We start from the raw sequence: 15,795 nt of genomic DNA on the forward strand, positions 1-15,795 counted from the left end.
CTTCTGCCATCGTTAGTTATTTTACTACCCAAGTAAGAATATTCATTTACTTCCTTTAAGACTTCACTTCCTAATTTAATAGTACCTGCATCACCTGCCTTTGTTCGACTGCACTCCATTACTTTTGTTTTGGACTTATTTATTTTCATCTTGTACTCCTTACCCAAGACTTTTTCCATACCATTCAGCAGCTTCTCAAGATCTTCTGCAGTCTCAGATAAAATAACAATATCATCGGCAAACCTCAAGGTTTTGATTTCCTCTCCTTGGATTGTGATTCCCTTTCCAAATTCCTCTTTGATTTCCTTTACTGCCTGTTCTATGTAAACATTGAAAAGGAGGGGGAACAAACTACAGCCTTGCCTCACTCCTTTCTGGATTGCTGCTTCTTTTTCAAAGCCCTCGATTCTTATTACTGCGGACTGATTTTTATACAGATTGTAGATAATTCTTCGTTCTCGGTATCTGATCCCAATCACCTTCAGAATCTTAAATAGCTTGGTCCAATCAACATTATCGAATGCCTTTTCTAAATCTGATACCTGATACCTGATACCTGACACCAGATCCCTACAGTGACAGAGTTGTTTGGAATTGCCTCTCACGACTACTGACATATTAAACTGTTCTTTTTCTGAACCTTTGTTCCTTCTACTAACTGCAGGCAGGAGCCAGATAGGATTAGGTCAGATTTACTACTTTATGATCTTAAGGCTCTTTATATATACAGTAGAACCTCGATAATTCGAAATCGGTTAATTCAAAATCCCGCCTAATTCGAAGAAGCTCTCGTTCCCGGAAACATGAGATACAGTTTTGCATGTAATTTAAATTGCTTAATTCAAAATACGGATAATTCGTAATTCGAAGCACAATGTCGGCCCCATTACCAAAATTCAGTCTTTTAATTCGAAACTGCCTTTACATTTTAAAACAATAGGCCCTAGTATGTTACAGAGTAATTTCAACTCAAAATTTATCCGCGTCATAATAGAATGCGTGTTCTGGAACGTGGAGGGGTAGTTTTCCGCATCTACACTCATTTCGGTGGGTCTACAGCGCGCTTTATGATAGCTAAGTTGAATGAAATCGGAATTATTTTGTATTCAACCTTTTGAGGAACCCCGTAATATCACGCAACAGGCAGTGTGCGGAAAAACAGAATCCGCGAACACTGGCGATGCCGTCAGTTGACGAAAAACGTGGCTCATATAATAAATATGTCGGCACCGAACAATATTGTCATTGCCGATGAAACTGCATTGCATTATTTTAATGTGAGCTCAAACGGTCTTATGGTTTTAAAGAAGAAAGACTTTATCCCCTCGTCATACGAAAGTTGGATAAGCCACAATGTTTTAACGGCGTCGGGCACTTTCCATGCCAGTACAAAGCATTGTGATTTTTTTTCTTTCGTTGCGTGAGGTTATGTTTGTTAGTGATTTATCCAAGTGCATTATTTGAACATTATAAATCATATCAAATCAAAAATCAAAATCTCTTTATTTGCAAATGAGGTGTCTACCTCGGTGGCAAATGGTACAATAAAATACATTATTGTCAAACGCTAAATATTAAATTAACAAGAGAAGAAAATTTTCCTATAATACAATATTATACAATTTACGCTAACAATGTTCTCTATTAAACACACAGCTCATCCTTAATAAATTTATATTGTTTACAAAATTCTAATAATATCTCCTGTACTACTTACAAATATAGTCAACTGTTATACAGTATGTGGAATTACTTCAAATGATACTATACAACTGGTATAAGATTAATATTTACATTGCATTTATTTACTTGTTGGATACATTTCAGAAATAGTTTTTTTCCATGGCATATGAAAGGTTTAAACTGTGATCGAGGCGATTGCATGTTAATGGGTCTTAGAATACTTTGTGACGCGGAAGTGTTTACATTTCTGAAGTACGAGAGAAGTGCCATGGCGGGAAATCGCACAAGGATAGAGTCACAGGAAAGTTCAATTTTAAGGGCATCGAGTACTTTCTGTGTAAATAAAAGGCATCTAAAATGCATACAGTATAGTAATCCAATGAATAAAGCACTTGCACATGGAAGCCAGCATAGATTCCTCCTCGTCTTTGACTCGTGCTTTTTTTTTTTTCTTTCTTTCGTTGCGTGAGGTTATGTTTGCCAGTGAGATATCTAGGTGCATTATTTGAATACTGTAAATGCACCTTCTTGGATACAGTTTGGAAATAGTTCTTTTTTCATGGCATTTGAACGGTATAAACTGTGAATCAAGGTTAACTGCATGCAGTAACGGGCCTTAGAATATTTTGTAACACGGCAAGGGTTGGTACTTCTGAATTGCGAATTGACGGTTAATTCGAAATCACGTAATTCGAAGTCCGATTTTTTAGTCCCAACGACTTCGAAATAACAAGGTTTTACTGTATACACATCCTCCCATATCAGTGTCAAGGGTTGCCTAACCGCAGGCTACAATGAAAGGATACACAAATGAAAATCAATAAACTTCATTATTTAGAAATTGTCAGCAAAATTATCCGCACTGTCATACAGTTTGTGTTCGCCAGGACACTAACTTTGCAGATAAATCTGCGGATATCCGCATCCGTGCAAGGCACTAACCATAATCTCCTCATACTCGTCCAACCCAGCACCATACCCAATGCAACGTACATACAGTCTTTCACAGGGTCAAATAAACAAACCAGTCCTTGGAAGCTATCAAGCATGCAACCTTACCACATCCCAGGCAAATGGCTGTTAAAATGTTTATGTGGGATTCAAACCTCCTACCTTGAGCACTATCCACTATCACATATCTCCCCGCCCGCTTGCCATGTCAGCTACTGCGGCACTTGACCTACGGCGCCCACTTCCCAGCATATACAGTACCGTGCTCCCGGTCTGTGTGTCCACCTCCTGTTTTAAAGTACGTGTCCTGCGTATCTGTACTCGTTTTATTAGTTCATTCGAGGTACCCATAATGAATTAATTGTGGCGCTCATGATTCCTGCTGTCTTATAGCCCGTAAACGCACATCTCATTATATTACCTCGGTTTAGGAAGAGGGGCCGATGTCCTTCAGAATTGTAGTAAATGTGAAGGGATGCATAAAACTGGATCGCAAGGGGCTGGTGGACCACCCGGTATATTTGTAGGTCTTTCTCTTCTTATACTCCACTGGTCTTTCTTTTTTGTGTGTTTTGTTTTATTTTTCTCTATTGTGTGTAAAATTTTATTACCGTTAATAAAGTATTATTATTAAGAATTCTTTGTCAATGCATCTTATAGTTCAGGCCCGATTCATCAGTGTTTTACACTTGATCGGGTGTTATATTCCTTTACAATTATTTTTTTTTAATTGTGAAACAAATGCACTTTAAATTACAGCATCAGCTGATAACTTCTCGCCTGAAATTATATTTCAAATCCCAGTGTGACATTTCTTCCAGCGTGCAAGTGGCCTTCACTCACAGTAAAATTATTCCATTTTTTATTTGAAATAAGCATGTTTTCTTTCATAATGGGGCCATGCAGTGGGATTCCTGTTCTTCTTTCCTGTGAAAACCACTCCCACAATGCACAATCCATTCTCGAACTACTTTCTCTAATGCACAATTGAAGAGTAGAGGTGACAAACCATCTCCCTGTTGTACACCTGATCTTATTTCAAATGGTTTTGAGAATTCTCCCAAAAATTTTACTTTGGATGTTTGTTAATGTTGCTTTAATTATTTCAGTTGTTTTATTATCAAGTCCAGATTCCTTTAAAATATCAAGTAGGGTATTTCTATCAATTGAATAATAGGCCTTTTTAAAGTCTACAAAAGTGATTACAAATTTAGAGTTTCTGATCTTCCTGATAGCTATTATGTTCTCTATTATAATTATTAGTATTATTATTATTATTATTATTATGTCCAACTCGTTGGCTGAATGGTCAGCGTACTGGCCTTCGGTACAGAGGGTCCCGCGTTCGAATCCCGGCAGGGTCTGGAATTTTCACCATCATTGGTTAATTTCCCTGGCACGGGGGCTGGGTGTATGTGTTGTCTTCATCATCATTTCATCCTCATCACAACGCGCAGGTCGCCTATGAGCGTCAAATAAAAAAGACCTGCACCTGGCGAGCCGAACCCATCCTGGGATATCTCGGCACTAAAAGCCGTACAACATTTCATTATTATTATTATTGAAACTATTTCTGAAACTAATTTAGAATAAAATTTATGAACTACCATCAAATGGGGTGATCGAACGGTTTTGACGTTATTTTCATCTTAACTTACGAAGGGAATCTTAAATTGTACTGTAACATCCTAATAATGAGTGACGCAAGTGCAATAAACGGATATCACTTGAAAACCATATTCTCTCACCCATGCGTAACTAATGGAAATATACAATAATAAAGTTTTATTATGAATCCACCTGTTCAATACAGTATAATGTTGTCACATTTAAAATATCTTCATTAGTTAAAAAGTTATATATGGGACATGTTTTGCTCCCTTACAGAGCATCATCAGCCAAATCTGAATCTCGAATAATTGTTATATACGTAAATAATGACTTAAGAACCATTAGAACATTTTTGACAAACTTAAAACTTACTCTATTAGAATATCATAAAATAAAATCTTTGTAGGACATGGCTTAATTACATGTGCTTAATAGGAAGATACATTAAAATTGTGGAAGAAAGAGTACTAAATATTAAATAAAATAAAATATATATATATCATGTCTGAAATCTTAGGAAGACGTGAAAATCAATCTTAGGAGCTAAATTTGAGGATTTTCTTGGTAATGAGATCTGGTAAAAAAGTTATTTATCCCTTGTGGATAAGAGTCTATAAAGATTCAAATTTATCGTCAATTTGATGATTGAACTTGTAACAGGATAAATGTTGTTCTTCAAGGAATTTAAATGCTTGTTGTCATTTGACCTCGGCGAATGCTGTTGAAAAGATATGTTCTTATAGATGTCAATGACCGTTCGTTGAACTAATGGATTTGATAAGGATGATTGAAAGGGACGTAAATCAACGCTCGTATTAAAAAGCTGCTGCTTGGTTTATCTTGTTGAATGTCTCTCCAATTGCGGTTTGTCGGTTTGGTGTTGTCTACATAACCTCAGACAACAATATTCTCCCACCCATGGGTAACTAATGCAAATGTCGAGCTTGAATTATTATTATTATTATTATTATTATCATCATCATCATCATGATTATTATTATTATTATTATTATTATTATTATTATTTTGTTATTATTGTTGTTATTGTTGTTATTATTATTATTATTATTATTATTATTATTATTATTATTATTATTATTATTATTATTATTATTATTATTATTATGATACGATCGTATTGTGTGTGAGGTTATAGTTCATTGTTACCTGTATATATATAATTTGTAATCCATAATTGTGAAACACACTGTAACTTCCAGAATGGTAATAGGCACTGGAATGATTGAGAATATTCTGTACATTATAATCTGTGTGTCAGGCACTCTAGAATTTTCACACACCGAGCTCGATAGCTGCAGTCGCTTAATTGCGGCCAGTATCCAGTATTCGGGAGATAGTAGGTTCGAACCCCACTGTCGGCAGCCCTGAAAATGGTTTTCTGTGGTTTCACACCAGGCAAATGCTGGGGCTGTACCTTAATTAAGGCCACGGCCGCTTCCTTCCCACTCCTAGCCCTTTCCTGTCCCATCGTCGCCATAAGACCTATCTGTGTCGGTGCGACATAAAGCAACTAGCAAAAAAAAAAAAAAAATCACAAAGGTAGTTTTTTTTTTTGTATCTTTCTGGAAGCCTGGCCAAGCACATGATCTTGATGGTAACGAGTTAGTGGTTAGAGAGTTATTGGTTACGACGAGTTGTTGTTTAGTAGAGTTATGGTGTAGCAAGGTTAAACTTGTAACCATGTGTTGTGACATGCTTTCAAGCAGTCAGCTCTTTCACCCAAAGAGAATGGGTTTGAACTGTGTGTTAAGGTTGCATTCTCCATGTGCAGCAATTGGCATTTTTTAAATGGTGGCTTTGTGATGTGAGTGTTTTGTTTGTGACTGCAGTGTTTAAGGTTATGTTTGTGTTTAATTTGTAAATAGATGTGAATGAAATAATTGTACCAATTGACAGCATCTCGTGTGCGTCTTTGTGGGTACATTATGAGGAATATATCCAATATATCCGACAAAGTATATCATACAATATAAATTTACTACTTAATCTAATTACAATACAGAGTAAAAAGACAATCATTCTATTGATAATTTAGGGAAAACAAAGAAGCAGCAATTGATTTAATTAAGTGGATGGAGCATAGAGGTGATGCCTCAAGGTCAATATCGAGGCTTTCAATGTTTGTATGCCCCAGCTCACAGTGGTCTCGTTAGGCACACCAAAGCGTCGTAAGTAGGTAACCAGTAGTTTAGGAATGGTGCCGCTTGCACCCAGCATGAGCCCTATGCCGTCGATGTCTTCAACGTTGTACTTATTGGTGAATACTGTATTTACGCTAATAATCCCCGCGACCGAATAATCCTCGCACCCTAACTTTAGGTAGGCTTATTTTGAAAAAAGGAAATGCCAACTTTGACACACAAAAAAACGCATCCCAATTTCGTGCCTCAATTTTTTTAAATGCGCAGGTATTTACGCGAATAATCCCGCACCCTAAATTTAGGAAGGCTGGGGGAAAAAAATTCCAACATTGACGCAAATAAAACCCGCACCCCAATTTCGTGCCCCAAATTTTTAAAAAATGTGCGGGTATTATTCGCGTAAATACGGTATATCCTCTTTTTTCTTCATCAACTTCAACGGGCTGTTGTGCATCTGCTTCAAATCTGACTGTCAGGTCGAGAATGGAACTTTTTTTGCTCCCAGGTTTGAAGGCGATCATATTGATTCATCTTGTTCCACCATCAACTGTGAGGCCATGGACCTCTTCGTGTACTAGATATCCTTTACCACATAGTGTATTGGCCAAGGAAGATTGGATGTGATGGTATCTAGTGTTCCATAGGCATTTGCCAAATGGGCAAGATCCTAAGACTTCTGCCAAAGTTTCAATCTCACCACATCGTCTGCAGTGGTTACCGTCTTTGGATGTGCCTGTTATGGCGCGCACAGAAGCTTCATTTGCAGTCATTTTGGGTTGAAACTGAAAAGAAATGGCTTTTAAAAAAAGCACTCGCTAGGTAAAGCATCAGAATGCTCTAGTTGGTCAAGTATCACCAGCTGACTCAGCATGTAACCTTTCAAGTACCGACATGCTTACAATGTACATAAGTACAGTACATATCTGGAGCTGTGTCATGGTCGGATTAAACATAAAATCAAACCATCAGAGGTCATATTAACAGTCTTCAACTGTATATAGTTTTAGAGCTATTCTGAATTGAAAAACAACTTGCATCGCAACTTCTACACTTTACTTAGAATCTGTTCAGGGAGTCTTCCCTTTTCCTAAATGATTATCGGGCCTTCAGAGGTATTTCTAGCTTTTGTTGACGATGCTGGTGGATAACACCATTACACCCTGGAAGGTATAATATTCATTACCTCTTCGTAATGAAAAGCCCTTAAATTGCACGTCATTATCATTGTTGACCTCAAAATCTGATCCCTCGTCATTTCTTGAATATCACTGGTATGATCCTGCAAATTATCAGCCATAGTAATGGTATTTACTTGCTTATAAACACGAATCTGTGCATAACTCTATTATATCAACATTTAGGAACAGAAACGCAACAAGGAACATTATACACCAGATTGTTGACAAGGAAAAGGAGTGCAAAACAATGCAAATATAATGCCTTCTTGGCAATATTTCTCAAATCATTAGTACAGTATTTGACCATAAATCTATTTCTTGAATATATTCAAATACAGTGAAACCTCGTTGGTGCATTCGTCATTAAAACATTTTCCCGCTTAGCATGTCATTCGAAGTCCCGATTCTCATCGTATTAATGTATACTTATCGCGTCACGAATTTTTGCTTTAACCACTTAATATGATCACATTTTTCCTAGCCCTGAAAATGTTATTTATCATTCCTTGTGTAAGAAACGTGATTTCCAGCTCGGGTAAGAAAGAGCCCTGGCCACGGTTGCGTGTTGACAGGAAAAGGCCTTGAATTCCTGAACTTCACAGGATGAGTTGCACCTCCAGGAAGCAAGCCATCAGCCTCAGGAATATTCAGTTTTGCTTGCCGGTTAGCAGCAAGATTGCTTAATAATATGGTGAGCCTGTTTTTACTTGTATTTCGCATTCCATTCCAAAATTAGGAATGTATTTTTTGTTGAGTGGTACAGTGAAGGGCAGCGAATATTTGTCGCCTTTAGCCTACTTTTGGATTAGGAATGTAATTGCGTGAAGTTGACTAGCGTGGTGCATACTTTTCTTGTGACAGCCAGGTTATGGATATGGAAAAAGTCATGAAATAATTCCTTACTAATGAAGACAAAATTAAAATCTGTCAGAAAGTGAACTGGCACACGCATTTTAAACGTGTAGAGGTACCACGAATGTTGAATCTCACACCTTCAAGCTTCAACTCAATCATTCGAGTTAGTCAATCAAAGTTTTGTTGTTCAAAAAGGTGGTCAAAGTCGTAGGCGCACAGGGTCAAGTTTAACCTCCAATTCATTGCCTAAGAGTGAGACCAGGAAATAATGTTTAATAACTTACTGGTCCAAAATAAAAGGCTTCTACTTCCATTTGTTTTAGAAAGAGTGTGATCTGTAATAATACTTGATATTTTCATGGGGCTCCCATGTAAATGTTTTCATATTGTCTTTTTTACCTTCCACACCTTTCAGTGCACTGTTGTTATTTTAGAATGCCTAACAGAAAATGTTTTCATATTTGTTCTCTCGTGTTTTTCAGACCTTTTAATATTCTCTTCTCATCTTTAGAAATGGTAGATATAGTTTTCTCTGTGCCCGCGGATACACGGTGTAAAATGCCGTCATGTCGGAAAAAATCATATCTAGTATTTCGATATCCCTGTTGGATAGTTTTTATTTGTGTATTCAGTAGTACGTTTTCTTGCCTAACAGGTTCTTTTTCCTTATCCCGTGCTGAAACATCTTAACGAGGTTTTACAGACTGTGTGCTTTTTCAATAGATATGTAATTAATGCAATATTCAATAAATAATATGAATAGTTTGTTTATTGTGACGAATTAAGATCAAGAAATTTACACAAGGAAACTTTGTTCACATATACATCTACGTATTCAATACTGTGTTCATATAGTCGGTTATAATAATCATTTCATTTTAAATTAGTACATGTTTCAATCTTTGTTTGGATCTTCTTCAGCTATATATCATCAAGAATACAAGTTAAAATTAACAGAGTACAAAGACATTTGAAAAACCCAAGCATATTTTTAGTAACAATGTGAAACAAAAGGGAAGAAAAATAGGTGAATAATGTAAAAACTGCTCACCGATTCTCTTCCTGCCTCGAAGCGTATACACTCATGTGTTGTTGACATCAGTATGAGTGTAGGCAATTGTTTACCTCAAGGCAGTCGTATCGGAGGGTAGTGGTGAAGAGGGGGAAGGAGTGACATTGGTTGGGACATTACACTTACAGTGTGTTGATGACAACTTATTAGTTTTTAATTGAGATTTGATTATTATTAGCACATCAAACAATATATTGGGTTTTTCCAAAATTTTGTTAAGATTGAAGTTCCGATTTTTCTTTTGTCAAAATCAGTATGCTATTATGTATAACATTGGTCCCTTATTGACTACCTGAATGATTTCTAGATCTCTGTTCAAAAAAGTAAATGTGTGGTTGAATTCTGTCATTGCTGATAAATCAGTGAGCATTTTTTTAAAATTATTCACCTCTTTTTCTTAATACGTTCGCGAATGATGATGACGACGTGTGTCATGACTCCACTTTCACCTAGTGCCGATGACGATGCACAGTATTGAATAGGTGGATGTATATTTAAACGAAGTTTCCTTGTAGTAATTTCTTGATCTTAATATTGTACCTTCAACAGCTGAACATCAGTCTTAAGCTAGAAGCTGTGAATGATTCGCACGTAAATGCTGTTCGAAATTTCACAGCAATAAAAACTCGTTGCCTATCTGAACTTCAACTCAATGAAGAGATATCAACGAAATCTGTTAGACAACTGCGTGATATACTTAGAACACGCGAATTTGAAGCTTGGTGTGCATATCCACAAAAAGGAAGAGGCGTTGAGTTATTTGCTCAAGTTCCTGCTGCTAATTCTTGGGTTACCAGAAGAGATGGTTTAACTTGTTCGGAATGGAGGGAGATGTTGAAGATGACCGCGATGGTTGCACCAGTACGTACTCTGCCGGGACGTTCTACCAGCACAGGCCAGTGCAGACACTGCAGTGAGTATGAAACCTTACCACATGTGCTGGGGAGTTGCCCTCAAGGAGAGCTGCTTAGGATCAGACGCCATAACATCATCAGAAACCTGATTGCTAATGCTCTTTGTCTCAAAAATCTAGAAGTGTACGAAGAAGTCCACTGCCTCGCCGAAGGAGGCAGCACTCGCAGGATTGATATTATAGCGATTGACAGACGAAGGAACGAAGCAGAAATTATTGATCCTACGGTACACTTTGAATCTTCAGCCTTTCAGCCGACTGACGTAGACAATAAAAAAATTACGGTGACTGGACTTTTCTTTGGCGCGAGGGGAACAATTCCCAAATCGTTCGTCACATGGCGACAAAAATATAAACTAGCGAGAAGCCTACAAGATGAGATAGTCGTCTCACTCATCAAATACTCCATTTCGATTCTTCGTCACCATTTATATGGAGTTCATGCCATTTAACATGGTTAATTGTAACCTATCATTTTTTTAAACATTAATCTTTTTTATCTTCCCTCAAAATTGTTATTGTGTATTATTCTGTGTCTTATGGCAAATCTAGGGTGTCCTGGATCAGACTAAATAAATAAATAAATAAAATAATAAAAATCTTCCGGGCTATTATGCCGTGGTCCACTCCTCTCACTTCGCCAGCGGGATACAGGAGAGCGTATCTACATGACGCCACAGAAGATGACTACCGCAGTAGTCGAAACGTCTGAAAGAAGCGAGAGGAGTGGACCACGGCATAATAGCCCGGAAGATTTTTATTATATTGACACCGGCCGTGAAAGCCTTTAATGAAATTCATTTGTTGTAATATTGTGACAAAAGAAAGAGCACTTCCATATGCCTGATACCTGGCATTTGCCAGCTCAATGGTTGGGACCTATCAAATCTTTAAAAGAAATCAACATTGAATTTTAAAGTGGTCTTAATATGGTGTTGCTAGTGCTATTTGTGCCAGATAGCATGTAAGACAAAATCGAGAATTGTTACTCAGTAACAATATTTCAAAGAAAGACCCTTTCATTTTCCATGAGTAAGTAGAAAGACTTGAATCAATAGTTAATCTGTAAGCTTATGTTCCCGATGACTATCAGTAATTTTCCCTTTGCTCTACATTTCAGTCGAAGTTCACTCTACTCTAAAATTCAAACTATTTGTTAATCAATTTTCTCAACCTTGCCTGTATGTGCGAATGCATGGCAAAGTTCAGTGTACTGGATGCTGAACGTCACTGACCTTGCAGTCTAAGGGTTGTGAGTTTGCCTCTTACTCATAGGCCCTGGGTTCAATTCCTGACCAGGTCAGGGATTTTTACGTTAATCTGAGGGCTGGTTAAAGATCTGCTCAGCCTGTGTAAGAACAGTTTAGTAGCTATCTGGCAGTGAGAAGCCAAAAATAATGGTCATGAGGGTTCATCGCACTGAACCACGCATTACCTTGTAATCTGTAGGCCTTCGGTCTGGGCAATGGTCGCATGGTAGGTCGAGGCCTATCAGGGCTTGCAGTGCCATGGGATTTGTTTGTTTTGGATTATGAATATTGAGAGAGAATTGAATTTATTTGGCACAAATTGCCCCTGAGGCTAATGAGACACACTCTGCAAGTCTTTATTAAATGTAATATATGCATATCTATCCCTTCATCTCATTTTCTTGATACAGGGTCGAGGATGAGATTAGGTGAAATTATAAGGCATGCTTGTATGGCTCGATGCCCTTCTTGATGTCTCACTTGAAGAACTAATGAGGATGGATTGAATTTTGGTGCATGAAATTGGGTAAGGAGATGAAAGGAATCAACTGTGGCCTGTGAAGAGGAACTGTCATGGCATTTATCTGGTCATAAAAATAGGAAACCACAGAAAACCATTTTCAAGACTCGCTTTCAGAGTACAAAGCTTGCCTGCCTCATAATTAAAGCACATTTAACATGCACAGCCACTCTGCTCTGTTCATTGCAATATATGATTTTAAATCAAAGTGGGAGGGAAGTAAACTAAAAACTGATGGTGCAAAAGAATAATTGTAAAAGTTAATGATTTGTCCACTTGATTGTTGAAAACTACCAAGATAATGTACATCATGTAGGAAAAATTTGTTTAAAAAAAGGATTGAAAATTTATTATAACAATTTTGAAATAATATACTTTTTTAACAAAGGGAAAATATAATTTCAATAATGATGTAGGAATAACAACACTCTGCCTCTTGTTTCACAAATTAATGATCTTGGCATTGCATTCCATGGCCCTATGGAAAGAATGGCAAGATCCTTAAGGGGATATGGAATCACCTATCTTCACAATGTTAATTTATAGGAACATTTTCTTGGGAACCATGATAGGTACATAACCCAAATTTTTACTCTGTATGGAAACAGCTATTCTATGTATACTGAAACGATAATATGTTTTAAACAGGAATATTGGGGGAAATATAATTTTTTCTTACCTAAGAATTTTTTCATCACCGTTTTTCAATATATTATGAGTTATGACCAGTAACATTTTGAAGAAACTACAGATGTACATAAAATTGTTTCCATGTATGTAAAACATTTAAGTAAACATATCCTGAAAGCTTCTGTATTTTATGTTGAGCAGAAACTGAGAAAATGTTCCCTGAATGCAAAAAAAAAAAGTAAATTATCAGGAAATTGAGTTTAAAGTTAAAACATTCCTACTCCATAGTTTGCATCATCTTCACCACATCTGAAGGCATCCTGCAGTTTTCTTTTGGCACCCCTAATGGTCTGTCTTGCTGTTTTTAGCTACGTAGTTGTCAATATTATCACATGTGTATTTGACCTTGTTTTATGACCGGATGCCCTTTCTGACGCCAACCCTATATGGAGTGAAGTAATCACTATTGCGGGTTTCTGTGGTGGTTGCTAGTGTAGTATGTATGTTTTAAAACATTTCGCTTTCGAATGTGACATGTATGCAGTGTGAGACATATTGGTAGTTGTGAGAGGGCTGTTGGCCAGCATGCATTCAATGTTTGCTTGTCTGCACTTACTCTTGAACTTACTGTTTGTGTACATGCATCACATTTAAGTTGTGTTTTGAAAAGTATCATTGTTCAGCTTGTAGTTAAAATGCCAAGGGCTAGTGGAAGATTATTCAAAAAGCCATACGCATCGTCAACATGCATAAAATTTTGAAAGACAGCCATCCATGACAGATGGCGAACAAAATGATGCCACTCCACTTCTGAGAAATATCTAAATTTGACATCGTTAGAATTGTGATAGAGCAATGTTCAATATACCATTTTAAAGGGGAGGCTTCAGGGAATAAATATTGTTTATAAAAATGGTTTTAAAAATTTGAACAAAAATCCGATTCTATATCCCCTTAAGTGGTCATTGATATATTTTAATTGCTCATTTATCTAAGTTTAGAAATCACTTACACAATCTCCAAAAAGAGAACTATTTTCTGTGCTTACTTCTGTTATAATTTTTGTAAGTTTTTCTTATGTTCTGTTGATTCTTTTCTTTATTTATGCCTTTCGTTTTGTTTTCTAATGTATAAAAGTATTATTACCATTAATATTTATTGTTTCATTTAATGGTATGCATGATAAATTATATTTCAGTGTTGGAAATTGTTTCACTCATATGTAGTGTGTATTTTACAAAATTGTGTTTTCTGGTATTGTTTTTACAGTAACCCATTTGTACTAATGGTATACCTGTTTTATTTCAGATTATGCGAGAGGTGATTAAAAACCAGATGGATGTATTAGAAGAAATGATAAAAAGTGAGAGTGGTGAGAAAAGTTTTGAAGTTAATTCTCCTGACAATAAGAACAATGAACTGGCTGAAACTTTTATTGAGCACTCTGTAGACCCTCAGGAGATTTACCATAGCCATGAAAGAAGTCATAAAAGAGATGAAGACAATTGGGATGATCACTTCAGTAAAGTCAAGAAGGCAGATGAGCATAGTTCAAGAATTGATGATTATGAGAGAAGGAAAATGAAGAGGGTTGGATGTTATAGAGCTGATGATTATGAAAAGAAAAGAATCAAGAAGGAGGAAGACCATGTTAAAAAATCAGATGGCTATGAAACAAGGAAAGTGAGGAATGAGGAAGGGTATAGTGATAAGAATGATTATCACAAGTGGGAAAAGGGAGAAGATAGCCAGAGAAGTGTTGAGCATGAAAGGAGTAGAACAGCAGAGGAAGCTAGAACATCACACTCACCACATAGATATGAGAACTATGGTAGCAGGAGCAGAAGTAGGGAAAGGAATTGTTCTCTAAAATCTGATGATTATGAAGCAAGGAGATTTAAGAAAGATGAAAGTTATAGTAACAATAATAAATGTGAATGGAAGAAAAGGGAAGAAAGTATGAGAAATGATGAGTATAAAAAGAGGAGAAGAGCAGAGGAAGCCAGATCATCGCACTCACCTGATAGATATGATGAGTATGTTAGCAGGAGCAGAAGTAGGGAAAGGAATAGTTCTCATTCAAGACATAAACACAAACATAAGAAGGAGAAAAAACATCATAAGGACAAGGATAGGAAACATTATCATAAAGAAAAGTCATCCAGTCATAAAGAAAGATGACCTTCGATATATTAAAGACGATCGTTGGTGTAAATGAATCGGATACTGTAAAAGCTGCTTTATGTGGCACCTTTAGGGCCAAAGGACTACCAGTTATCGTAGTTTTTAGGATATCAGAATGCTGCTTCATAATCACTTTCGTAATACACCATCTGTAATTGGTGGATCATTATTCTAGGGTAAGACTTGAAACTGACTAACAGACTAACATCCCTCCATTGATTTCATCTTCTCGTACAATTCTTTAGCCTTTTCTATAATCATGGGTCCACAGATAGGCTGACTGTTTAATAGTAGACCATTGGTTCAAAACAAAGTAAAGTTGCTCCAGCTTAGGTTTCTGAAGAACACAATGTCCAGTGATGGCCTTTGTTGATTCTGTGGATGAATAGATTTTCAACAATTTATCTTTCTACTTTGTATGTCATAGATAATAGATGATGTGATACCATATCCATTAATTTATTATTGCTTGTGCCTCACTTAAGTCTATGATACATGTCAAATTTAATTCTCTTATTGTTAATAGCACGTTTTTCCTCTGCTTGCTATTTCCTGCAATGATACTGTAGTAGTGTTCAAATAACAAAACAACACAGAATGCAATGGCTAGGGGTGTGACTTTGTGGTGTTTATTTTACCTCAATTTTGGTGCTTATTTTGCAGCAGTTTTTGTGTTTATTTCAATTTTTTTTTTTTTTTACGATTTTTGTGCTTATTTGGTGAAATACCAGTTACAACACAAAAAATTATTTTATGCAAAGCAAATATTCTATTAACAAAACTGCT

The 15,795-nt window shown here is 36.5% G+C and overlaps 1 protein-coding gene across 1 annotated transcript in view; it reads left to right on the forward strand.

Annotated features, from left to right (window-relative positions):
* The window catches only part of LOC136875005 (U11/U12 small nuclear ribonucleoprotein 48 kDa protein), a 152,824-nt gene extending 137,264 nt beyond the window's left edge, over positions 1-15,560 (forward strand). The window contains exon 6 of the mRNA XM_067148719.2: positions 14,134-15,560. Within this exon, the coding sequence (XP_067004820.2) occupies positions 14,134-15,006 (873 nt within the window). The 3' untranslated portion in view covers positions 15,007-15,560. The remainder of the gene's footprint in view (positions 1-14,133) is intronic.
* The last annotated feature ends 235 nt before the right edge of the window (positions 15,561-15,795 follow it).

The sequence above is a fragment of the Anabrus simplex genome, chromosome 5, assembly GCF_040414725.1.
Source record: "Anabrus simplex isolate iqAnaSimp1 chromosome 5, ASM4041472v1, whole genome shotgun sequence".
Taxonomy (NCBI): Eukaryota; Metazoa; Arthropoda; class Insecta; order Orthoptera; family Tettigoniidae; genus Anabrus; species Anabrus simplex.